Below are 27350 nucleotides of genomic sequence, written 5' to 3'. Positions count from 1 at the left end.
CGAAGTACAGAGTTCTATACTCAATCAGGCTTTTGATGAGCAACACCTATTTGGACCCAATGTAGACGTATCCCTTGGAAAAAAATGAAGAAGGATACAGACACCGCCAAATCTAAGGGAGCCTTGCAATCGCAAGCTCCCAGACGGTCCTTTCATCGCTCGTCCTTTAGAGGCACCCATCGGGGCTACTCCTCTGATTGCCCGCACAATCCACCTTTACTAGAGGTTACCAAAGGGGTGGTTACAGGGGGAATAACAGCAAAGCAGAGGCAAAAATAACATCTCCTGCTCTGCCTCCACACCTAGCCCATGACTTCCCTCCACTCCCCCCCCCCCCCCCCCCCCCCCCAACTATTCCACTCCAGTCCGGGGAAGACTCCACCTATTTCTTAAGACAGGTGGGTCCACGAAATCATTCAATCAGGCTACTGTCTCGAACTAACATCATGCCCCCCCCCCCCCCAAACACCGTCCAATGTCACAAGAACATCTGTTACTGTTAAAGCAGGAGGTAACCTCCGTCCTACAAAAAAGTGCAATAGAACCAGTTGCCCTGCACCAACAAAACAAGGGAGTCTACTCCCTCTATTTTCTCATACCAAAAAAGGACGGATCTCTAAGGCCTATTTTAGACCTCAGACCTCTAAACCTATACATACATTCAGACCACTTCCACGTGGTCACACTTCAACAGGTCCTCCCTCTGCTTTCCCAGGGCGACTTCCTTGCTGCCCTAGACCTCAAGGACGCCTATTTCCACATTTCCATTCACAGCGCTCACAGAAAATATCTCAGATTCGTAGTGGACGGTCTGCACTATCCATTCAAAGTACTCCCATTTGGAATCACCACAGCACCAAGAGTGTTCAGCAAGTGCCTAGCAGAAGTGGCAGCACATCTAAGAAGACAACACATACATGTCTTCGCATATCTAGACGACTGGCTTATAAAAGCCAAATCGTACAATCAGTGTGTACAACACACACACCACTATTAAACAACTTCACAACCCGGGGTTCACAATAAATCACGCCAAGTCCCAGCTGCAACCGTCCCACACACAACAATACCTCGGTGCCACAATAGACACCTCAACAGCGCTCGCCTATCCCAGTCCCACCAGGATAGCAAGCATCCAAGCTCTTCTCACCAGATTCCAACCGTAACACACACTTCCAGCTTGAGTGTTCATGCAACTCATAGGGATGATGGCCTTTTGCATATTTATAGCGCCTCATGCAAGACTCCAGATGCGTCCTCGCCAAGAGTGCTTAGCACGCCAATGGAACCAGGCTCAAGGTCCGCTAACAGATCTGGTGTTGGTAGACGGTCGTACCCATCGCTCTCTGCAGTGGTGGAACACCAAGAACCTTTCCAAAGGACGACCGTGCCTCGAGCCAGTTCCTCAAATAGTCATGACAGCGGACGCATCGCTCTCCGGCTGGGGAGCTCACCTACTACATCACACCATGCAGAGCAGGTGGACACCTCAACAAAAGTTACTCCACATCAACCACCTGGAGTTACTAGCCATATTCCTAGCCTTAAAAGCATTTCAAAAACAAATATCAGGCAAGACTGTCTTAGTCCGCACCGACAACATGACAGCCATGTATTATATCCAAAAACAAGGCGGGACACACACTCTGCAGCTCTCAGCTGGCACAGAGCATATGGAGGTGGGCTATACCGCAGAACATTTTTCTCCTAGCCCAACATGTCCCAGGAGTCCAAAACACAAAAGCCGATCTCTTGAGCCATCAAACAGAACAAATCCACGAGTGGGAACTTCATCCACAAGTTCTTCAACCGTTTTTTCAGATTTGGGGGCAGCCACAGATGGACCTCTTAGCCAACCAAGAAAACGCCAAATGCCCAAACTTCGCCGCCAGGTATCCTCACCCATTGTCCAAAGGCAATGCGATATGGATGAACTGGTCAGGCAGATTTGCGTACGCTTTTCCGCCTCTCCCACTCATTTTGCTAGTGGTGCGCAAACTACAGCAACACTCATTAACGCTCCTCCTAGTTGCTCCAACTTGGGCCAGACAGCCATGGAACACCACACTGCTGGAACTCTTAAGTAGTTCTGCACCAAAAACTACACCTCTCTCCACGCCTCTTAACACAGAACCATGGAGAGATCCAACACCCAGACCCAGCTCAGCTCAACCAAGCGATCTGGCTCCTGAAATCCTAGAATTCGGTTACCTTAACCTTCCTCCTGACTGTATGAACGTCATCAAAGAAGCTAGACGGCCTACCACTAGAGCATGCTATGCAGCCAAGTGGAAGAGATTCGTAGTATACTGCCATAACGACACTAATCCCCAAGATGTGTCTATCCAACACATCATAGGCTACTTACTACACCTCCAAAGATGCAACCTAGCCTATGCCTGTCAGATTGCATCTTGCTACCATGGCAGCATATCTACAAAATAGACAGCATCTGTCACTTTTCAGAGTACCTGCCATAAAGGCCTTTATGGAGGGACTCGAGAGAATAATTCCCCCCCAGAGTACCACCTTCCCCTGTGTGGAATTTAAACATCGTTCTCACAAGAATGAGGCCTCCATTTGAACCTCTACATAAATGTGAGCTACAATTCTTAACCTGGAAAACTGCTTTCCCCGTAACCATTACTTCTCTACGAAGAGTGAGTGAACTACAAGCACTAACCATTCAAGGACCCTTTCTCCAGATGCATCTTAATAAAGTTGTTCTCCGAACTAATCCTAAATTCCTCCCTGAAGTCCTTTCTCCCTTCCACCTCAATCAATCTGTAGAGGTGCCTGTATTCTTCTCGCAGCCACAAACAGTCGCAGAAAGAGCTCTTCACACCGTAGATGTTAAAAGAGCACTACTATACTACATAGAGAGAACAAAACCCTTTCGCAAGACCAAACCACTATTCATGTCTTTCTCACCACCACACAAAGGCAACCCCATATCAAAATCTGGGATAGCTAGGTGGATTGTCAAATGCATACAGATTTGTTATCATAAAGCAAAACGTACATTATCTGTTCCTCCTAAAGCCCACTCTACACGAAAGATAGGGGCTTCAATGGCATTTTTAGAAAACATTCCTTTAGATGATATCTGCAGAGTAGCTACATGGTCTACACCGCACACATTCACAAAACACTATTGTGTTGATGTGCAAACTAAACAGGCTAGTGTAGGCCAAGCTGTACTCAAAACACTATTTCAAACTACTGCAACAGATACTGGTGGTCGCTGCTAGGAGTGAATGCTGCTTTACAATCTATGCACAGTGTGTAATCTGCAGCTCATATGCCTCGAACGGAATATGCTACTTATCAGTATGCATCTGTTCTTGGCATGTAGAGCTGCAGATCTACACACGCCCACCCGCCTTTCCGGCTACCACGATCTGTTCCCGTATTATCTTACTTGGATACTCCAATAAAGGAGTGAGGCTGGTCCTATTAGACTTAACCGCAGCTTTTGACACGGTCTGTCATCAGAAACTGATATCTCGGTTAAGAGAGATCGGTCTGCAGGAGGTGGCGCTTAAATGGCTTATTAGTTTTTTGGATCAGCGCTCACAAACTATTAATCTAGGGCCATTTCCCTCACGTACTGTGAAGCTCAGTAAGGGGGTGCCCCAGGGCTCATGTCTAAGCCCGACCTTATTTAATATGTATGTGGCCCCCCCTTGCTAAAACTATTTGAAAGTTTGACTTTGAGCCATTCTCTTATGCAGACGACACTCAACTACTCCGATCTTTTGATAAAGATAGGGAGTTAGTGGATCAACGTTTTGCGGAAGGCATGACTGCCATAGCAGAATGGCTGATGGACCACTTTTTGCAGCTAGATGCGGCCAAAACTGAAATTTTGTTGTTTGGTCCTGCACTCACCTCGTGGCCGCCTGGATGGTGGCCGGCGGTGTTGGGCCCCGCCCCCTCTCCTACTTTGATGGCAAAAAATTTAGGAGTTCAGTTGGACATACGGTTGTCAATGAAAGATCAAGTTATGACCACTGTTGGGACTTGCTATCGCATCTTGAGGATGTTGCGCAGAGTGTTCATTTGGCTGCCTCTGACAGTACGCAAAACCTTAGGTAAGGCTCTGATAATCGGTCGCCTTGACTACTGTAATGCCTTATTGGCATCTGCAAATGAGGCTTTCCTTAGTAGACTATAGGTTGTCCAAAACATGGCCGCACGCTTAGTTCTTAGTAAATCATCTCGTACCACCGCCGGGCCACTTTTGAAGTCACTTCACTGGCTTCTTATTCGCCAGCGAATTAAGTTTAAGCACTGTTGCTTTGCACAGACTGCTGTGAGGGACGGAACGGTGTATTGTAATACTTGGGAGTGGTGCCCCCAAGCCATGTGCGGTCACGGCAGTCTCAGTCAGCGGGCAGCAATGGTGTCAGTGAGACCAGGGCTGCGAAGTGAAGCGTTACGGAGTGTGGTGCCCAGAGGTCACGGTGCAAGCCGCGGAACGGCGGCGGCTGTCGTTGGTGAGTCCACGGTTGCGGTGCGAGATGCAGCGGTGCCCTCTCCATTCCCTTCAGGACAAGGAGCCAGCGATGGAGTCTGTGACGGAGTCAGTTGCTTCCCCTTCTCTGTGGCAACTGAAACCATGGTTCCAGAGGCGGTACCCAGAGGTCGGAGAAGTCTTTGCGGTCCCTGAGACTTCAGAACAGGTGGCAAGCTCTACTTCAAGCCCTTTGATACACACCGCAACAAGTAAAGATAGTTCAGTCCAGTTCTTTCACTGCCCAAGGCAGAAGCAGCACCTGCAGGCCAACCCAACAAAGCAACCGCAAAGCAAAGGGGGGGCAGTACTCCCGGCAGTTCTTCCAGCTCTTCTTCTTGGCAGATACCTTTATTCCAGCGAGTTCTAAAGTTCTGGCCCCAATATTTATACTCCGTTTCTCTTTGTTCTTTTGGGCAGAGAGTGTCTGTGCCCAGTCCAAACCAGTTAAATCCTCTCTGGCCCAGCTTCCAGGCAGGAGGTGGAGACAGCATTGTCCAAGGCACAGTCAATCCCTAACCCCAGCAGAGACGCACATGATGGCTAAGCAAGAAAATACCTACTTTCTAAAAGTGGTATTTCCAAACACAGAACATAAAACTCATCTTTACTAAAAGATGCATTTTTATATTGAGTTCAGGCATACACTACTAGGACATGTCACACACACCAGTACATGTCCTACCATTAATTAACATAGCACCCTGCCCACAGGAGTACCTTGGGCCTACCTTAGGGTTGACTTACATGTAGGAAAAGGGAAGATTAGGGCCTGGCAAGTGAGTGCATTTGCCTGGTCGACATAGCTGTTACAAACTGCGTGCAGAAACTGCAGTGGCAGGTCAGATAACCCTTTTCAGGGCTGCTTGGGTGAGTGACACAATCAGTACTGCAGGCCCACCAGCAGCATTTGATTTACAGGCCCTGGCACTCTCAGTGCACTTTACTAAGGACTTACTAGTGAGTTAAACATGCCAATCATGGAAACACCAATCCATAATACAATTTACAATAGGAGCACTTGAACTTTAATACTGAACAGCAGTAAGAGTACGCAGATACACCAAACAAGCAAAAAAAGTCAAAACCTGAAGGTAAGAAAGCAAAAAGACAGGGAAAAGATGCCAAAAGATCCCAGGTTTAACAGGAATTTATGGTTGTCGATGATGAGTACCAGGTTCTAGAAATTTTCGTCAGAAGGGGGTCCTTACACCAATCAATTTTTGAAGACTTCTGCTCTAGAGACTCTCTGGTTTCCATGATATCATGCAAAAGGGCTAACACCCAATCCACTGGAGACACTGCCTCCAGATAAGGAGAGCAAACCGATAGATGCTGTGGGGAAAAGGGTTGCAGCCCAGGGTGCCAACCATTGGTGGATTGCTAATTCCCAGGCTCTCCTAGTATGGTACGACAAAGCTCACTTAGACGGGATAGAGGAGAACAGAAAAAGGAGTCAGCAGCCAGTAGCAGAGTGGCAAACACCATCACTAATACCTCCATATGGTGTGCCCTAGAAGCAGCAGACACTGCAGCACGGAAATTTAATAGCAATATTCTAAAGTGTCTGGATTTGTGGTTTCAAACTGGAGGTTCAACAGGTTGTTCTTAACAGGCCTTTTGATAAAGAGCACTTCTTTGGTCCCCAAGTAGATTCTACGTTGGAGAGGATTAAAAAAAAGACAAACTGGTAAAGCCATGGGAGCACTACAGACACCTACTCCCAGGGGGACTTTTCGTCGTCCAATCTACCATATGACCTAGAAGTCTACCTCTGCAGAGGCATCCACTTGGTAACAAAAGCAGTCTCAAAGCTCCTACACCAAAAGCTACTTCCGTGGATCATTTAGAGGCCAACAACAAGGGTAGAGGTAAGGGTGCCTCTACTCGTGAGGCAACACCCTCTACCAAACAGTGATTTAACCTATCCTTATCCTATCCTATCCCCACCTCCTCTCCCCCTCCCCAAACACACACCTGTCATGGGCAGACTACATTTCCATCCAACAAGTCATTCAATCGCACTGGACAAGTGGGTATTAGCCGTTATCCACCATGGCCATTGTCTGGAGCTCATTACCACATCACACAAAATTCCACCTCACACTCCCAGATTAACTTGGGAGCATCAAACATTACGCGGGCAGGAAGTCCAAGCCCCCCCCCCCCCCCCCCCTCATCAAAGGAGCCGTAGAACCCGTTCCTCTTCATCAGGGTTCAGCAGTATACTCTGTACTTCCTAATCCCCAAGACAGACGGGTCTTTAAAGCCAATCTTAGCTCTCAGGCCCTTAAACAAATGCATCCTATCGGAACTCTTCCACATTGTTACCTTACAAGATGTCATTTCGCTTCTTCAACAAAGTGACTGACAACACTAGACTTAAAGGACGCCTACTTCCACATACCAATACACCCAGCTCATTGCAAATACTTAAGATTTGTCATAGTGGGCAAACATTACCAGTTCAAGGTTTTTTCCTTTCGGGGTAAGCACCGAATCTCGAGGATTCACCAAATGCCTAGCAGTGGTTGCAGCACATATGTGCAGACAAAATGTCCATGTATTCCCATACCTGGATGACTGGCGTATCAATGCTCATCTGTGCCAACAACACACTCCAGTGACAAAAGGTTTACTATGAAGGCTCCCAAGTCTCGCCTGCAATCATTACAAATTCAGCCATACTTGAGGGCAACCCTAAACACACAAATAAAATTGCTTCCCCCCAACCTTGCATGAATAAAAAAACTTTCAGGCAATACTACCTCAGGTTCAAATGAACCAACAACTCTGGTATGATGGTCATGCATCTGCTAGGGATGATGGCTTCCTGCAGTGCCATAGTTCCCCAGGCAAGATTACACATGCGCCAATTGCAGGAATGTCTAGCTCGTCATTTGACAAATCTGTTGTTGATAGACTGCCACACTCACCGTTCTCTGCAATGGTGGAACGCCACCAACCTGTTGAAGGAGAAGCCTTTTCTCGACCCTGTTCCCTACATCACTCTCATGACACATCACAGGCTAGATAAAGTGCTCACCTATAAGACCTCACAGGGCCTATGGAATGCTTAGCATCAGTCTCTCCACATAAGCGACCTAGAGCTTCAAACTGTTCAACTAGCATCCCTACTTCACCTGACTCACAAGGATGTCCTGGTCCGCACGAACAATAGGATTGCCATGTATTACCTACAAATACTGGGGCGGGGAGGGGCACAGTCTACACAACTCTCACAGCTGTCTCAGACCATCTGGAACTGGGATCTACATCCCCCACATTCACGTGAGCAGAATATCTTCAGGGAACAGACAACTTTGCGGACCTGCTCAGCAGGATGGAGCAGCTAGTCCACAAATGCGAACAAAACCCACTAGTCCTACTCTACCTCCAGAAGTGGTTGGGTTCCCTCAAATACACCTTTTTGCCACAGCAGAAATCGCAAAATGCTCAAACTGCTCATCTAGGTTCCCACTCTAATTATCCACGGGCAATGCACTATGGATGTGTTAGTCAGAGATTTGCCTACATTTTTCCGCCTCACCCTCTCCTTCCATTTCTGGTTTGGGAGCTCAGGCAGACTTCGCTAACTGATGCTAGTAGCTCCCACCTGCGCTAGTAAGCCTTGGTTCATAACTCTACTAGACCTTTCAGTAGTTCCACTTGGGATGCTCCCCAACAGACCGGACCTTTTCGTTCAAAATCATGGACTGTTCAGACATCCAGATCCAAAACCTCTCATTTGAGCAATCTGGCTCCTGAGGTCATAATTTGGTTATCTTATCTTACCAGCAGAATGTATGGACATTCTTAATGAAGAACGTAGACCTACTACTAGGTCCTGCTATGCAGCAAAATGGAAATGTATTGTTTGCTACTTCCACTCAAAACAAATTGACCCTTTCACAGCTACAGTACAAAACATTATTGGCTATCTACTTAACTTAGAAAGGGCTGCTTTAGCATTCACTTCTATAAGTTTGCATCTCGCTGCTATGGCTGCCATCTCCAATCAACACCACCTTTCGCCCTTCAAAATTCCAGTGCCCAAAACCTTTATGGAAGGACTTAAACATGTTATTCCACCTCGGATTCCTCCTAAACCTTCATGAAACCTTAATGTAGTACTCCCAAAACTCATGGGTCCCCCTTATGAACCCTTGCACTCCTTCCCTCTTCAATTCTTAACTTGGAAGGTGACATTTTTAGTCTCCATAACTTCACTTTGACGTATTGGTGAGCTCCAGTCTCTAAACTTAGAAGAACCGTTCTTCCAAATACACAGACATGGTGGTTCTACGCACCAACCCTAAATTTCTACCTAAGGTAGTCTCTCAATTTCACCTCAGTCAATCCATTGATTTGTCTTTTTCCCCCCTCAACCTGATTCTATGCTAGAAAGAGCACTACATACATTCAATATCAAAATAGTGCTTGTGTTCTACATTGATAAAACGAAAACTTTCAGAAAGTCTAAGCAACTTTTTTTCACCTTTTCACTACCATACAGAGGCAAACCTGTATCCAAATCAGGCATAGCCAGATGGATAGTAAAGTTTATTCAGACTTTCAATGCTAAGGCCAAACTACCTACCTGTTCCTCCCAATGTGCACTCTACTTGCAAAAAGGGAACAACTATGGCCTTTTTAGGAAATATTCCCGTACCTGACAAATGTAAAGCAGCTACATGGTCCACACCACACACTTTCACCAAACATTATTGTGTGGATGTTTCAGCACGCCAGTAAGCCAGTGTAGGACAGGCAGTGCTATGTACCCTTTTTCAACCCACTGCAACACCCACAGGTTTAATATTGATTTGGTTCAGTGCATACTATAAGAGGTTGATAAACTAGACACATAAGGGAATTTTGTTTTTGATAAGAAACACCCTCCGGTTAGTCACCGCTTATAAGGAGTGACTGCTTTACAGTCTATGCAGAGCATGTATATCTACAGCCATACATGCCATCAAAGGGAATGTTACTTACCATGTAAGCTTCTGTTTGTGGCATGTAGTACTGTAGATTCCCGTGTGCCCACCCTCCTCCCCAGACACCTGTTACCATTGCAGTTTCTTAAATTTGCTAGTTTTCACGATTTATACATTTAGCATGGTAATCCCATTACTTGCACATGCTTTACACGCCTTTCTCACCCGCCTGCGGGAAAACAATGGAGTCTATTGCCATGCGCCTTACCACCGAGGAGAGGAGTCACTCCATCTTGAGACTCGAAGGACTCTTCAAAGAAGAACTCCTGACCCAACACTAGATGAGGAGTATGCAGGGCATGTGGATTTACAGCACTAGATCCCACAAATGTATGCTTATAGGGTAAGTAACATTCTTACTGAAGATAAGTAACTTGTTCTGTGTTCTGTTATATGAACTGTACTTATGTTGTACTAAACCATTTGGGAGCAAGCTCATCCATGTGTAAGAAGGAACACATGTTCTTTCACTGGTAAGTGTTTAGTAGGTTTAGTCAACCCCCATGCAGAATACCTGAGCAGGAAACAAATGTTTAGAAATAAATTATTTAGAAAAGTCTCTTCAAATGAAGTTGCCCTCTGTGAAACAAACAAATTATCATTGCATAAGGTAATGCTTGAAGGCTACCAATCATATGCAATTTTCAAGTTGTGAGCCCCACCATACTGGATCTGTTTGTGTTACAGCAGAATTTCAAATGCTGTGTTTTTTGCCAGAAGGTGTTCTACAGGGACATGGGGGGCTTTTTGTGATGCTGGCCCAATGGATAAGTATGCCTTTAGACCCATTCCCCTAGCTTCTTTACAATACTGAGCAGTATTCTGATGTTAGTAGCCCCGTGAGCTACTGCACTTGTACCTATGGAGAATGTTATTACACACACTGATAACCGGTAGAGCTCGACCTCACTTCCTGACCAAGATCAAGAGGCAGGTAGCGTACCTCGGCCTGCCTTAGCTCCGGATGCCCGCCTGGCTCCAGAATTCTTAGTTTGACTCCTTCGGTCTCACCATGCACTGTAGGGGCACATTGGAGGTAGTCAACCTACGTTAAAACATACACTCAAATCGAGGCGGTTGCAGGGTAAAATGTTTAAATCTGCTAGTTTAACCTTGAGAGACTGTTCTTAACTGGTACAGCTGGCAAACTCTATCATGAAATACTCTTCAGAGAAGCTGGGACCAGTCACATGCAATCTTGTCTTTCTCATTAAGTTCTAAAGATGTATCTGAGGGGTTCTCCTTGGTCCCTGCATGAACGGTCAGTGAAATTCAGGCATTCTCAGTCAGTGTGCCATACCTAGAGTTCAACGATGACACCCCAACTGTAAACAAATGCACCTTTTTGTACAGTGGAAAGTTGTGATCTATATAGGCACTGCTCGCTCACAATTCCCCAATCTAGGATTGTTTTAAGTCTTAGATACGGAAAGTCCAATGTCTTTTGAAAATGCATAATTTACTGAAAGTATAGGGCAGCCTATGCAGGAATAGGTAAAGAGAAAGGGGTGGATGGACAAAGGGGCAGTTATGAAAAGGGAAATGATTGCAGTGGTCCGAACACACCATTTAATTACAATGCTTCATTTTACTGTGCTACAAACTCCTTCCCCTCATAAATATTGTTTTTTTAGACAAAAGAAGAACAGTCTCAAATCACCAGCCAAGTGACTGGGCAGATCGGCTGGAGGCGTGAGGGTATAAAGTACAGACGAAATGAGCTGTTCCTGGATGTGCTGGAGAGTGTGAACCTGCTAATGTCCCCACAGGGTAGGCATGCACTTCACTTGCTGAGCAGTTATATTTTTTATCTTCTCGAGTGTATATTCAGAGATAACTGTGTGGGATATGGGGTTGAAAAAATGGTTTCCTGAGGAATAGCTGTCACTTTATATGGGTGGAGGTTGCCTCTTTCTACTATATTGCAAAGTAGTCAAAATATTTATCAGGATTTTGAAATTAAATACAAAGATTTTCTTATTCAAATCAAAGCCATGTTATCTGTGTTTTTTTTCTTTTGAAAAACTGCTAGTGACGAGGTTGCAGCGGAATGATACAGTTGGGGGGGGGGGGGGGGGGGGGGGGGAGTCTACGTCCAACCTTTTCTATAATAAGATCTACTTGTGTTCATTGAAAGTTATCCCCTAGTGATCACATCAGACAAGATTGTTAGTGGCCATTCCATGCAAGATTACAAGCAGCGATCACCTTAGCGCATGAGGCAAGATTACAAGCAGCAATGTAAAAAGGGCTTTATCAATTTGGAATACCTCTAAAAGGGTACTACATAGCAGCCAGAGCTGCAATGTACCAAGTTAGCAATCAGTCTCCGTAACGCTGCTTAACTTCTCAAATTTCAGCTTTAAATAGAACATAACGTACTTTTAAAGTGCATATTCAACCTAAAAAGAATCTTGGCACTTAAAGAATATTTGTCACCCAGCTGATTGGTTGGAATAGTATAATTGTAAATTCAACTGGAAATCCAACCATTTTTCTCCAAACATCAGTTTGAGCTATGAAAATACATGCATTTTTGTCTTGAATGTATGGTTTTCAATTTTGATACATATATTAATTCTATCTAGCAAAAGCTTCACATTTATTAGGCTGGGGTGCCCTCAGTAGAACTCCATCCAGGTAGCTGAATGGCTCCCAGTAGCTCACGTGCTACTAATCTCAAGCATGTAGTGGGGTCAGAGAATCAGACCTGTTTTGAGTACATTTACTTTAATATTTAGGGTTGCTCTTTCAGACTTATCAGGAGGCAGAATAGAACACCGTCAGACACTCAGTGATGTCCTAGGAGCTCATTTAAGGGTTGTAGAAGTGATAGCTCCTTCCCATTACCTTGGCAACTAGGCATGCTCTTGTCTTTGTTACATGTGTAATCTAGTAGGAGTTGCCATTTTTCCCCCCACGGTTGCCACCTTCAAGCATTCTGCATTCACCATCATTGTTTTATGTCCACGGCTACAGCAGATCTGTCATGAATCCCCCCCCCCCCCCCCCCCATTCACTCTTCTCTACTGAAATGCATTTCCTTTAGTGCACTAAGTGCACCTGGTAGTTTGCCTGATGCTTACCCGCTACTTTTCATTCCTAGTGCTACACGGCCGTTGTGTGTGCACCGTAGCAGAAATGGAGTGGATCTTCCTCAAACATTAAATCTAATGGACCATGCAAATGGTTCCCATGGCACACTTCTTGCTATTTTAACCTGGCTCCCACCTTAGTGTATCTTGTGCTCATGAGTTGAATGCAGACTAGTTTGTTCTTTTGTTTTTGGAGACCCCGAAGTGACCGGTTATTTCAAAGGATGCTCTTGCTACTTAGCACTTGTAAAATAGTTGTTCTTAATCTTGTGTTTCCCATGAACCCTTGCTTTGTATCAGAACCTATTTCCTTTAGGATGTGTGCAGCACAGATCTCACTTTTTTTATCTTTAGGTCAAGTTTTGAGTGCACACGTCTCTGGCAGAGTGGTGATGAAGAGTTACCTAAGCGGGATGCCGGAGTGCAAGTTTGGAATGAATGACAAGATTGTGATTGAGAAGCAGGGCAAAGGCACAGCAGATGAAACTGGGAAAACGTGAGTGTCTGTCCATTGGAGTTTTCAAACTTATATTTTTCTTTTTCTAACTGCTGTAATTAAGAGCAAACCATTTGATGTTACCCGTCCTCCTGCTGCGCAGTTAGGGCTTGTAAGACAGGTAAAGCACATGCTGTACAGAAGCTCGTTGATATTGCAATTTTTGTGTAATCTATACAGGGCCAAGTAAAGTTAAACTATAACCAACTTCTGATAGTGTAGGGTCCTGGTGGTAAAGCAGTTAGTGTTTAACCTAGCTGTCTCTCCTAAGTTCCCTATTTCTTTACTCATATGCTAATATTGCTATGCTCTTGTCTTCTTTCAGAGGGAAGCAGTCAATTGCCATTGACGACTGCACCTTCCATCAGTGTGTGCGACTTAGCAAATTTGATTCAGAGAGGAGCATCAGCTTCATACCACCGGATGGTGAATTTGAGCTTATGAGGTAGGATTACAAGACCCAGTCCTTGGTCTCATTCAGGTCAGTGTGTTGTGAAGGTTTCAAAGCTATTCTTGTACAGTGGCAGACATGAACCACATACTTGAGTAATAGATGACCAGTTAGTTGTGTGTCCAGTTAATTGATAACCTGTTAGTTGAGAGTTGTTAGCCAGTACCAAGCCATATTTAGCCAAGGCAGTTACTTTTTCTTTTTCTTCAAGTTTGACTTCATCTGTCGTGTTCCCATAAAATCAGTCTTTGTGAGGCACAGGGACCTGACCTGTGGTTGCAAGGCCAGGATGCTTTTTATCTAAAAAAGGATAATTGCAGGTTGCCCCATCAATGCTGCGTTTTCGCTAACATTTTTCTTTAAGTGGAGAACGGGTTGGAGACTTAGCAAAGGGTCTGAGAGGAATTGCATGGTGTGTGGTTAGTTGCTGAGGGAATGGGGAGCCAACAGTGTTCTAAATTGTAGTAGGTCTGTTTGGATGATTAATTTAGGATGCAGTCTGTCATTAGTATGACGGAGGTTGGTTACCTTCTCAGCATGGTTTTTAGAATTCAGTCTCTGATCGTGTATTTGGTTTTATTACCTCAGTCAGTAGTATTGCAAGAGTGATTAAATGATGTTTCTGTGTGTATTAGTTTGTCTTACGGTGGTTAGTGTCTTTGAGGGTGCGAACTTCGATCTTAAAGCAGGTATGTGTGTTCTGAGAAGCCGGATATGCTGTAGTTTGGGTAGTAGCATGTGAGAGATGTCTGAACATATATTGCTCTGCAGAGGATGCACAGTATCCTTCAACGAAACAGCATTGATTAGCTTGTGTTATGGAGCAGTGCAAGGTTTGTGAAGAATATGGTGCTGTTGAGGGCACCACATATATATACAACTCTGTTGTAGCAATTCTGGTTTTGGTGCATGTACCGTGTTTGGTCTAATGTCTGCTATTGCTTGCATGTTGGTATGTGTTTATCATGATTGGTACGGTTTTGAACTTGGCGTTACCCAGTTATATACGATGCCTGAGCGGTCTTAAATATGTGATCAGAATTTCTGTGTTGGATCTATTTTGTGAGACTTGGAGGGAGGTGTAACTTTTTAGATGGGGTGGTCATGTACCCCTCCTTCAGTTCTGAGATTTGCATTCCTGCCTCTGATTATGCTAGTAACGTTGTTTGTAGGAAGTCTTCTGCATGTAGGTTGTCTTGTGGCTGGTGACAGATTCCATCCAAGTTCCAAGATTTCCACTATCTGCAAAAACTTATACCTACAGTGATGCAGCAACTAAGTGTGGTAAATTTCTGACATGGATTGCTCAGTGTGGCTTTTGAGAAAGAGGAAGACTAATCATGTAAAAACTGCTTCCCTTTTCAAAGCTGTCCGTGTTACAAAGTAGAATCTTTCACAGGCCAGCACTGTACAAACCTCCTAAAATAAGTGAATACATTAATATAAGTACTAAGACCCATTCCTATATGCAAGAGTTGAACATTTGAATGTTGATAATGTAGTCTGATTCTTCACACGCCATTTCACGTGAGTGAAAGGTCTGATGGGCTGCTTGTTTTCTCTGGTGGCATACTCCTTTGTGGCAGCTGTAGTTCTGGGCTTTGGTGGATTGTTCGTAAGGGTACATTGGGGTTTGAATCCGGTCTTTGCTGTTGAGTTATTTGGATGTTTTCTGGCTTTTATTTATGTCTCTTAAACTCCAGATGGAATCTGCTGATGTTGATTAGAGAGAATACGTAGTCTTGGCACCAGACAGAGCATTTTCAATTGAAAATTGCAATTCACAATACTCCATGCTCTTCATTGTTTGTCGGCAGTACTAAATCAGGTCTGTGAACACCTGCTGTCTCGACTAACTGGCTGCTAGATTAGCGACGCTATAGCTCCAGCTCCTTTCTGCTTACTGTAATTTCTATTTTACTCTTTCTATAGCCTTGTGATGCTATCAGGTTCATCTGAAAGAAACACGTTAGTTTGATTCCTCACCTTAGAATATCCCCAGGCGTCAGACTGGATCCGGAAGATTTTTGTAGCAATACCGCTTGCGCGTCGCTAGGCGTCGTCTGCGGCTCCGCGTCTGTCGTTGGCGTCGTGCGCCGGAATGACGTCGTCGGAGTACTTAGACGCCGCCCTTGCGCGCTGACGTCAGTAAGCGCTGATCCGGGAGAGCTACCCCTTTAGTAATTTTTTGACTAACTTTTTTGACTCTTTTTGGTCACTTTCTCGACTTTGGTGCCGGTAGGATGCCTGGTTTCAAGGCCTGCGACGACTGTCACCGACCTGTTGTCGGTGACCGATCATCACTGCCGGTGCCTGTACTGTTTGGGGCTTGACCACGACGCGGAGTCGTGTTCCGATTGTATGGCCCTGACTTCGAAAGCTAGGCGGGAGCGGTCCCGTAAGCTTCTCGAGCTCCGCCACTCTGCTCCGCGCCCCTCTCGATCCCTGTCCAGGAGGAGGTCCAAGGATCGGTCGCGGAGCCGCACTCTACATCGTCGCTCGTCTGGCTCGAAGTCTTCGGGTAAGTCGAAGCGCTCCAAGAAGTCCAAGAGGCGACACCGCTCTTCGGACTCCCCTCGCCGGTCGCTCGACTCGGCCGAGGGTCAGGGTGGTTCCACCCCCGCGGCTCTGCCGGAGCCGCAGGCGCCGCGCAAGTCCCCATACCCGCCGGTCCCTGGGACTGACGCGACTCCGGCGGAGGTCAGTGCCTTCCTCTCGGCCATGAGGAGCCTGGCCCCGCCGTCGACGCCCGCTGGCGCGCCTTCGGGCCCCGCGGACTCGACTGGGCGACCTTGCGTCCCGGCAGCTCCGGCCCGACGCCGCAGGTCCCCGAGGGGCCCAGGCCTGGGCCTCCGTCGACGCCGGTCGACCTCGTCACGCCTCCTCTGCCGGCGTCGACACCGGTGCCACCTCCGACGCCGACTCTGGTCGGCGTCGATCCCCGGTTCAGCCCCTGTCCGGACCCGACGCCGCATCCGACGCCGCTAGAGACACATTTTGTCTATCGTCCGGCTCCGATCATTCCTCCTGTTTACCAGGAATCAGATGACGGGGGCGACTGGGAGGGGTCCGTGGACCCTTTGGCCCTTCAGGGCCAACTTTCACAGGACTGGGCAGATGAACTGGGGGAGGCCAGTGGTTTGGATACCTCACCGGACACTGGATTCATCTCTCCTCCGACTGTGGCTTCGGAGGAGGGTGCAGCTTTTTCTGGGGTGCTGCGCAAGGCGGCCGCAGCCCTTGGGCTTGAGCTGCCTGCCGTGGCTGTGAGGACTAACATCCTCACTGAGGTGCTTCAGTCTGCAGCAAGCTCCACTGAGCCTCTGCTGCAATTCAATGAGGCCCTCATTGACGTTCTGCAGGGCACCTGGTCCAAGCCCTACACAGTCCCTCCTGTGGATAGGAATGTTGCCAGGCGCCACCACCCTCCTCCGGACGACCCCAGTTTTCTGTCCCAACACCCCACCCCCGAGAGTCTGGTTATCCAGGCCTCTACCTCCCAATCCTCCTTCCCGTCCGCTCCTCCGGACCGGGATTCCAAGAGACTGGAACAGTTCGGTAAGAAGTTGTTCTCCTCGCTCAGTTTGGGCCTGCGGTCTTTGAACACCGCCTGTCTCTTGGACCATTATTCCCACTCTCTGTGGGATACGGTGGAGGACGTGCTGCCCCTGTGCCCGGAGGAGGCCCGGGCACAGCTTTCTTCAGCTCTGGCCGATGGGAGAGATGCAGCGCGCCATGCAATCAGATGTGGACTCAACACTACGGACTCGCTGGGTAGGGCGATTTCTACCACGGTGGCGCTTCGACGTCACGCCTGGCTGCGGTCCACGTCCTTTTCAGGGGATGTCCAGAGCACTCTCATGGACATGCCTTTTGATGGCACTCGCCTTTTTGGTGAGAAAGCGGACAGTGCGCTGGCTCGCTTCAAGGACTCCCGGGCTACGGCCAAGTCCTTGGGCCTCTCGGCCCCGCGGCCACAAACTTCCGCTTTTCGCTCCTTTCGTGGCCAAGGAAGGGGCACCTCCTCACGTCCGCCTAGCCACCGGCCGCAGAACCAGCCAGCACGCGGTCGCGGACTTGGTTTCCGCCGAGGTGGTACTGGAGGACAACGCGGTCAGTCCACATCCACCCCGGCAGCATCCGCCTCAAAGCCTTTCTAGTCCGAGCTTTCAGGCCCACTCCTCGCCAGTGGGAGGCAGGGTTCGCCATCAGCTGCTCCACTGGCGTACCATCACTTCGGACAGGTGGGTGCTGCAAATCGTCCGAAGGGGCTACTCCCTCCCCTTCGAGACGACCCCACCAGCAATGCCACCGCAGCACCACCGTATCTCGGAGGATCATTTGAATCTTCTGCAAGAGGAAGTTTCGGCCCTCTTGGCCAAAGAGGCCGTCGAGCGCGTTCCGAGCCCAGAAGTAGGTCGTGGTTGTTGTTATTCCCACTACTTTCTGGTTCCCAAGAAGGGCAAAGGGGGCCTACGCCCTATCTTGGACCTCGAACGTCAATGCCTTCCTCCGGAAGGAACGGTTCAAGATGTTGGCTTTGGCTCAGGTTCTAGCTGCCCTAGACCCTGGAGACTGGATGGTAGCGTTGGACTTGCAGGATGCATATTTCCACATCCCCGTCCTGCCGGCCCACCGGCGTTACCTGCGGTTCATGGTGGGTCAGGAGCACTTTCAGTTCACCGTGCTCCCCTTCGGCCTTACCAGTGCCCCTCTGGTGTTCACGAAAGTGATGGCGGTGGTCGCAGCTCATCTGCGCAGATCAGGGGTTCCAGTCTTCCCCTATCTCGATGACTGGTTGTTGAAGGCGGGCTCGCCCCAGGCAGTCGTCTCCCACCTCCAGACTACGGCGGATCTCCTGCATTTGCTGGGGTTTTCCACCAACGTGCCGAAGTCACACCTGAGCCCCTCTCAGAAGCTCTTCTTCATCGGAGTGGTTCTCGATTCGGCGCAGTTCCGGGTTTATCCACCGGAACAGCGGGTCCGTGATATACAGGCCCTGATTCCCATCTTTCGGCCTCTATCCTGGGTTTCGGTCAGGCCAGTGTTGCGGCTTCTGGGGCTGATGGCCTCCTGCATCCTACTAGGGCATCACGCCAGGCGGCGCATGCGGGCTCTGCAGTGGGACCTGAAGTTTCAGTGGGCCCAGCATCACAGCAACCTGTCCGACCATGTCTTTATCTCGGAGGGCACTGCACAGCAGTTGCAGTGGTGGCTCACGGACCGCGATTGGGTCACGGGCAAGAGCCTCTCCCTACCCCTACCGGAGCATGTCGTAGTGACGGATGCGTCCCTCCTGGGATGGGGTGGCCATATGGGAGAGGCGGAGATCAGAGGCCTCTGGTCTCCGGCGGAGTCTCGCCTCCACATCAACCTGTTGGAGCTGAGAGCGATCCGACTTGCACTGAAAGCCTTCCTTCCCTCTGTCCGGGGAAGTGTCGTGCAGGTGCTCACGGACAACACCACCGCCATGTGGTATTGCAACAAACAGGGCGGGGTGGGGTTGTGGACCCTTTGTCAAGGAGGCTCTGCGCCTCTGGACATGGCTGGAACACCAGGGCGTCACCCTAGTGGTTCAACATCTGGCGGGCTCTCTGAATGCCAGAGCAGACAAACTCAGCCGCCGGTGCATGATGGATCACGAATGGCGTCTGAACTCAGAGGTGGCGCAAGGTCTCTTTCAGCAGTGGGGAGAGCCTTGGTTAGATCTATTCGCCACCGACGAGAAAGCGCATTGTCAGCAGTTCTGCGCGTTGGAATTTCCAAAGCGGCACTCGCTCGGCGATGCTTTTCGTCGCGAGTCGAGTTGCGGTCTGTTGTACGCCTTTCCGCCTATACCACTTCTGCCCAGAGTGCTGAAGAAGATCAGGCACGACCGGGCCCAAGTCATCTTGGTGGCTCCGGATTGGGCGCGAAGGTACTGGTATCCCGGGCTACTCAGTATGTTGACCGATCCTCCGATACGTCTGCCCCTTCGGGAGGATCTTCTGTCGCAGCAGCAGGGGACGGTCCTCCACCCGAACCTGTCCAGCCTCCACCTCCATGCGTGGAGATTGAGCGGCGTCAGTTGATGCCATTTGACTTGCCTCCTGAAGTCTGTGATATCATTCTGGCAGCCAGGCGTCCCTCCACAAAGACTGTATACGCCTGCTGGTGGAACAAATTTGTGGCATGGTGCACAGCAAAGGCTGTGGATCCCCTTTCCGCCCCTCTTTCTGAGGTTCTCCTCTTTCTTCTTTCTTTGGCCCAGCAGGGCTCTGCCTTGGGCACCTTGACAGGTTATCTTGCTGCCATCTCTGCCTTCTTACGGCTTCCTGATCAGCCTTCTCTTTACAAGTCCCCTGTAGTTTCACGCTTTCTTAAAGGCATTACTCACACGTTCCCTCCTGTCCCTTTCGTAATGCCTCAGTGGGACTTGAATCTTGTCTTAACATTTCTGATGTGCGCTCCCTTTGAGCCTCTTCACAATTGTCCTCTTCGTCTTCTGACTCTTAAGACTGCTTTCCTGATAGCCGTCACCTCGGCTAGATGGGTGAGTGAGCTCCAGGCTCTATCGTCCAAGCCTCCTTTTTTATCTGTTCATCCGGACAAGGTTGTCCTTCGGCCTCGTCCTTCCTTTCTACCGAAAGTGGTGACCCCCTTTCATCTTGGGCAATCTGTCACCTTGCCCACCTTCTTTCCTCCTCCGCATCCTTCCAAAGAGGAAGAGCGGCTACACCGTCTGGACCCAAAACGTGCGCTCTCCTTTTATTTGGACCGCACAAAACCGTTCCGAGTGGACGACCAGCTTTTCGTTGGCTACGTGGGTGCAAAGAAGGGAAAAGCTGTGCACAAACGGACCATCTCCCGGTGGGTCGTTTTGTGTATAAAAATCTGTTATTCCTTGGCAAAAAAGGACCTGCCTGTTGGGCTGCGAGCCCATTCTACTCGGGCCACAGCGGCTACTACTGCTTTGGGACGGGGAGTCCCTTTCCAGGACATCTGTCAGGCGGCAACGTGGGCTTCGCTGCACTCGTTTGCCAGGCATTATTGCCTAGACAGCCAAGTCCGGAGGGATGGCTTCTTTGGCCGTTCTGTCCTCCAGGACTTTCTGGTGTGATCTTGGTTCGCAGACCCACCACCGGGGTTCGTATTGCTTGGGTATCTATTCTAAGGTGAGGAATCTAACTAACGTGTTTCTTTCAGATGAACAAGTTACTTACCTACGGTAACGATGTATCTGTAAGAAACATTAGTTAGTTAGATTCCTCACCGACCCACCCATCCTCCCCGTTCTGCGAACTGACATCTAGGGTTAAGGCTATCCTTTTCAGGGCCCTAGATTTTTTGGCACCAGTGTCGGTCTCTTGTATGGCTCTGCGTTCCTGGCGCAGAAAGCTATGTACAAGAACTGACGTCAGCGCGTGAGGGCGGCGTCTAAGTACTCCGTCATTCCGGCGCACGACGCCAACGACGGACGCGGAGCCGCAGACGACTCCTAGCGACGCGCAAGGGGTATTGCTACAAAAATCTTCCGGATCCAGTCGGACGCCTGGGGATATTACAAGGTGAGGAATCTAACTAACTAATGTTTCTTACACAATGACATTATAGAGGGATGGTCTGCAATTAATAACTTCAAAGCTGAACTCTCCACATTGCCTCAACTGGTCAAAGAACGTCATTGCTTTGGCAAGCTCAGTTAAATCAGGCTTGCCACTGGATCCTGCTCCAGTAGATAGCCAATAAAAGGGGGAGATGTGATGCTTTCTGTCTTGACAGATATGCACAATCTGTGTCTGAATAATTGCAGCGTTCCAGAGGAATGGAAACACGTTATTATTCGCCTGCAGCTCAAGAAACCCACTGTGGACCCGGAACTGGTAGAAAACTATAGACCCATATTGTTACTTCCTGGAACTCAGTAAAATCTTTGAGAAAACGATAAACGGGCACCTTACAAAATACCTCGAGGCTGACATCCTTCTCCCCATTCAAACAGGTTTCCGTTCCGGCTGCAGCACAGAAACAGCATTTTTAAGAGCCACTCAAGATCCTAAAGGGTCCTGGATCATGGCTCAATGCCACTGATCCTCGTGCTGCTTTTGATAAGGTCTCATATCCTTTCCTACTCCTTCGGCTAGAAGTTGGCATCACTGGGAATGCCTTAAATTGGCTTGCCTAATTTCTGGAGAAGCAAAGCTTTCAAGTCAGTGAGGGGCCTTTCTTCTCGACTAGTCATAAGTTAAAATGTGGGATACCACAGGGCTCCTCTCTGAACTCTACACTAATTAATGTGTTTTTCCGCGCTCTATTAGATATCTCCATCTGGTTTCACAATGCAGACATTTGTCTCGCTATCTCCCGATATAGATAGCACCTCCAAGAGACTCAAAAATTGCCTAGAGAAGGTGTCAAACTGGATGGAAACCAGCTGCCTAAAACTACATGGGGAGAAAATAGAGGTCATGGTAGTTAAGAATAACCCAACCCTCTGGAGAATAAATTAGTTGGCCTCCTTCCCAGGGATCACTTTGGATAAGCATCATTCCATAGCCTCCCAAGTAAAGAAGGTTGCGGGCAGTTGTTCCAGCCTCTTCCGAGCCATAAGAAAGAACTTGAAATGGCTACTGTTAGTCTCAAAAAAATGTGATACAAGAATGTATTCTTTCTCACCTTGATTATGACAACTCGCACTTTCTGGGCAGCCCAATCTATCATCATACAATTCAAATAATTCAAAACTCTGCCACTCAAATACTGTTAGGTATGTGGAAAACGCAGACATCACGTGCAGCGCTTAAAGTTGTCCATTAACTGCCCAGAAGTTGCAGAACACAAGTCAAGGCACTATGTTTGACACATTGGGCAAAACCCAGAGAGGGCCCACATGTCCATCAGCTAGTCAGACCCCCCCTCCTTCGGACCAATAGAGCTGTTGGGTCCAAACTTCTTGATCTCCAGTCTGTCCCCATAATCAAGACAGCCAGAAGTGGAGGCCACTCCTTCACGTACCTTGCACCTAAACTGTGGAATTCCTTGCCTGTTAGCTTGAGAATGGATGACCACTCCATGAGTTTCAGAAAGAAACACAAAACTTATCTTTCCCCCTAACCATCTTTTACCCTCACTCTGGCTAGAATTGATGGCATTGGGAAGCCCGATATCGGGTAGCCATGTGCTTTGCAAAACAGGTGGATTGAATTTTATTACTTTAAGATCCTCTTGCATGAACGCTTTCTCCATCTGAAATATTTTGTTTCACGAGCTCGTATTTCTCCAACATGAATTGCTAAGGTATACATTAAAGAAATAACAAAATGCCCTTACACTTTAGTATCAGATCTTTCACTCTTTACTCGTATACTATGATTACTACGATACTCTAACCCAGTTCCCCAGCTTCAAGGTCAACCACTCTAGCCGTGAGGCTTCATCCTCTACCCTAAAGGTTGACTCTTCATCTCTCAGTTGCTAATTGTTGTAGTTTTCTCAGGCACTGTTACAGATGTTGAGTTCTGCTCTATAATAAAGAACAGTGGAAGCCACTAGCACACAATCTCCTCTTTCCACTGTACAGCCAAGACCTACACCCACACCACCACAGTCTCCACACAGACCACCATCACCACAGGAGTCTGCTCATTCATTCAATACAATCTCTGACCATGATAGTTGCGAGAAAGTGCCTCTTTTGACGTGCTTAGCCCCCACTTTTTGCCATGTGTTGATGTGGTTTCGATTGTAGTGCTCAGGGTTCCTGCCAACCAGGTCCCCTGTGCCAGTGCTTCTTCGCTAAAAACAAAACCCCAATCAGTACTTCTACCCCCTGTAAGACCCTAGTAAATGGCACCCTGGGTTCCTAGGGCCTGGGAGCAGAAGAGGGTCCCATGGGCGCCCGTCCACCATGGGACCCCCTCACTGGGACCACGCCACTGCCTTGAAGCTTGTATGCCCCCCGGGAGGGAGAAAAATGATAGTTGACATGCCACCCTGCCTGGGTGCTATGCCAACCAGCACTGGCTGAAGGCATAGGTAAGTCACCCTTCTGGCAGGCCTCACAGCCCTAAAGCGGGGGCACTATACCACAGTTGATGGCATATTTGCAGGGGCAGATATGCTCCTACAATACAGGAGCGTCACCTGACCTAGGGGTTTAAGAGGAAAGGAGGGAAACTGAACTGGTCAGTTGGGGCACCACCGGACCTGGGGGAACCTCTGCCGGAGTATAGGCGGTTGGGCCTAGTGGAGGAACCTACACTACTGGGACTGACTGAGCTTAGGCCCTGCTGTACCCAAGTTAGATGAGGGACTCTGCCAGCCTGCTGATCTTGCCCGGTGAGGGGGAACCCAGGGGACCTACTCCAGTGTGCTGCAGGGAACCATCCTGCCTCTGATGACTGCCAACTCAACCCCCTTCTTCCCCTCAAAAACCTGCAACTAAGACCTGCCATCCACCCCCCCACCACCATAATAAGCGCTGTACTGAAGACGTGGACTGCCTGCTGTGAGCACTGCTGATGGGGATCAGGAGAAGGTAAAAAGGGCTACTGATAGAACTGTGCCCCTTTAGCACTAGACTGCAAAAACCTGCTTCTCTCCTGCCAAGCGCTTTATTGTAGAGACTGGCTCCTGTGCTAACTGAACTGCTGCAAGAACTGTGCCCCCAGCGCTGTGCTAATTAAGCGCTGGGTTATTCAAGCGCTATATCGCCTAGATCACCGCCGCAGCCCAGGACTTGGTTGCACCGCTGCTGGGCCCCTGCCTGCTGTGATTCGCTAAGCGTTGAAGTAGCGCGTTGTTACTGCCCCCAGTATCTGCTCTCTAGCGCTGTGCCAGAAAGCGCGCTATCTGCCAATCACCGCTGCAGCCCGGTACCTGTGTCCTAGCGCTGTGTCCTTAAAGCGCTCATCTGCCGAGGATCACCGCTGTGGCCCGGGCGCTGTGAGATCCGAGGCGCTGCCTGCGTCTCCAGCTTGTGTATGCCTTGGTTGGGCGCTGCTGTAGTGTGTGCCTTAGGCCCGAGAATCACCGCCACGGCCCCGGTGCCTGCTGACAAGAAACCACCTGCCGCCCGAGTTCACCGCTGCAGCCCCCGAAGCCTGCGAAGGGCCGCTGCGGTATTGCAAAAGGCCGCGCTAGGCCTGTGAGGGCAGAGAGGAAGTCATCATGTGGCTAGGGAGCCGGCCACGTCATCTGCCGCGTCCCCTGCCAGATGCGCCCTCATTGGCTCTTGGCGCTGCGCCCCCTCAAGCCGCATCCTCATTGGTCCCCGGGCCAGAGAAAGCATCGGGAGGCCGGGACCGACTGAACACCGGCAAGGGGGCTCCCAGGAGAGCGAGAGCCCCCGACCTGCCTCAGACCAGGCCAAAAACAAAGGTCACCCACCCCCCGGGGGAGGGTGAAGGTATCGGGGGATAGCGGGGCTGCCGAGGAGCCTAGCAACATCAGAGCGGCAGCCCCGTGACCGCCCCTTCCCTCAGGAGACTGCAACTGGGCCCTGAAGGCCCTATTTAACCCTTCAATGGCCCTGTTGGCCCTGGGGCCTAAAGCAAGAGTGGAACTGCTTGGAGGCCTGCTGAACTGGGCATAAGGCTGCCCCTGAACAGTGTTATTTCCTTTGAATTAATGTCGGAGAGATGCTAACCCCATTTGCCTGCTATATGCGCAATGTTAAGTGCCTGAACTAAAAAGATTAGATAAAGAGTCTTGAATTACACCGCAACCTGGTGTGGTGTCAAGTTATTGCGTGTGCATTCTTGAGTCAGTGTGAGTGTGTGCTGCACCACTGCTTTACACATTGCCTTCGGGTGCATTCCTGCCTCGTGCCAAGCTACCGTGTCGGAATTGGTGACCCCAGTTCTAACAGGCGCCCAGGGCCTATGTTCTTTCCCTAAAACCCAATTGGCAAACCCTGGCCACATGTCAGCCCCTGGTAAATGGTACCCTAGGTACCCAGGGCCTTGTGACCAGGGAAGGCCTCTAAGTTCTGCAGCACTTATTGTGCCACCCTTAGAGGCCCTGTACCCTAACACACACACACACACACACACACACACACACACACTCACTCACTCACTCACTCACTCCCTCACACTCCCTCACACACCCTCACACACCCTCACACACCCTCTCACACCCTCTCACACCCTCTCACACCCTCTCACACCCTCTCACACCCTCTACCCCTTGCAGGCTGAGTGTCTGGGTACAAGGCAAAACAGTCTACATGGCACACATCCCTGTGTGCCATGCCCACAAACTATACTGCCCTGGCATACATCAGCCACCCCTCTAGCTGGGTGCCCTATGCCAGTGGTGTGGGCACAGGAGCATGAGCCCTGTGCCCCTACAGTACCCAGGTCCAATCATGGGCACTAAGTGCAGTGCTGCCATTTAAGAGTATATGGTGCTTAGAGCTCATCAAACACAAACTCCACAGCACCATGATGGCAACACTGGAGACTGAGAAGTTTGGTATCAAACTTCTCAGCACATTAAAACCGCACTGATGCCAGTGTGGGATTTAATGTACAAAGCACTACAGAGGGCATCTTAGAGATGCCCCCTGAAACCTAACCTACAATCCGCATCTTGTCTGAGAGGCTGCCTAGGCTGCCACACAGCAGACATGTTGCTGGATCCCTGGGTGGAGAGCTCCCGCTCTCCTGGGCCTGCAACAATGCACATCCTGGTCGAGGTGCTAGGTCTCCTCCACCCGGATGGGCAAGGGGGAAGCTTCAAAGGCATGCTGCCTTTGTGAGCTTCACCAGGCCTCTTGCTGTACTCCGCAACTGGCCCCCACCTGTTCTGACCCCCACTCTGGCGGAAGGCTGGCCGGAAACCCCAAGTAAGGACAGGCCTCTGCCAACCCCACCCCTCAGGTGGGGGAGGAGAGGTGAAGCACATCTCCGGGCTCTCGCCATCTTGAAGATGGGAAACCCTGCCCAATCAGGCCTAGGCTACTGCCCCCCTCCCACAGGAGAGTGGCAGGATAGGGGGTGTACCCACCCCAGGGCAGGGACCCATTGGTCCCTGCCCTTTACCCACTTGTAACACCCCTAAATCTAGTATTTAGGGGCACCCTGAACCTTCCTTAGATTCCGAAAAAGCAAAGCAGAACAAGAAGAAAGATCAACTGACGTGCAGCTGCTAAGAAGAGGAAGACACCAACTGCTTTGGACCCAGCCCTACCGGCCTGTCGACCCTCAAACCTGCTCCTGCTAAAATCCCGGCACCTCCTGTGGCCAGCAACCTCACAAACCCCGGAGGACCTGGCTACCTTGTGACTCTGAGCAACTGGGACTCCCATGAGCAGTGGCTCTGCTCAAAGCAAGTTTTTAACCCCTGGCATCAGCCCGGAACCACGAACCCTGCACACTCTGCGCCCGCCAAGCCTGGCCTGTGCCGGAGTGGACAAAGACCCTGAGGACGTCCCCCCGGCGACTGTGACCCCGAATCCGGCACCCAAGGACCCACCTCGACGCTCCTGACGCCTGCAGCCTCAGAACCAGGGACCCCCTCAAAAGTGTAAGATTTCCCGACATCAAAAGGCACCCCGGCGCCCTGCGGCTCCCTGTGCCCGACTCCTGGGTACCTACCTATCCCCCAACTTACCTCTCGAAGTGGTGGTGGCACCCGAAGAATCTTTGTCCCCGAGCTTGCAGCGTTTGTTCATCCTTGAGCTTTCCCATTGAAATCCATTGAGCGCCCGAAGGCTCAAAAGCACCCTGCACCTAGCCGCCCGAGTGGCCCTGGCAGTGCAACTTCTGCTCCTACCTACTTCCCCATTTGCCCTGAGCAAGTGACCAGG

General features: G+C 49.4%; 1 protein-coding gene across 3 annotated transcripts in view; it reads left to right on the top strand.

Annotated features, from left to right (window-relative positions):
• The window catches only part of AP2M1 (adaptor related protein complex 2 subunit mu 1), a 157453-nt gene that overhangs the window by 93798 nt on the left and 36305 nt on the right, over positions 1 to 27350 (top strand). For all 3 annotated transcript variants that reach the window (XM_085635615.1, XM_085635618.1, XM_085635617.1), the window contains exons 5-7: positions 11151 to 11286; positions 12966 to 13107; positions 13433 to 13552. In XM_085635615.1, coding sequence (XP_085491741.1) covers positions 11151 to 11286; positions 12966 to 13107; positions 13433 to 13552 — 398 coding nt within the window. The remainder of the gene's footprint in view (positions 1 to 11150; positions 11287 to 12965; positions 13108 to 13432; positions 13553 to 27350) is intronic.

The sequence above is a fragment of the Triturus cristatus genome, chromosome 11 (genome assembly GCF_964204655.1).
Source record: "Triturus cristatus chromosome 11, aTriCri1.1, whole genome shotgun sequence".
Classification (NCBI taxonomy): Eukaryota; Metazoa; Chordata; class Amphibia; order Caudata; family Salamandridae; genus Triturus; species Triturus cristatus.
This window is presented reverse-complemented; position numbering and strand designations above follow the sequence as displayed.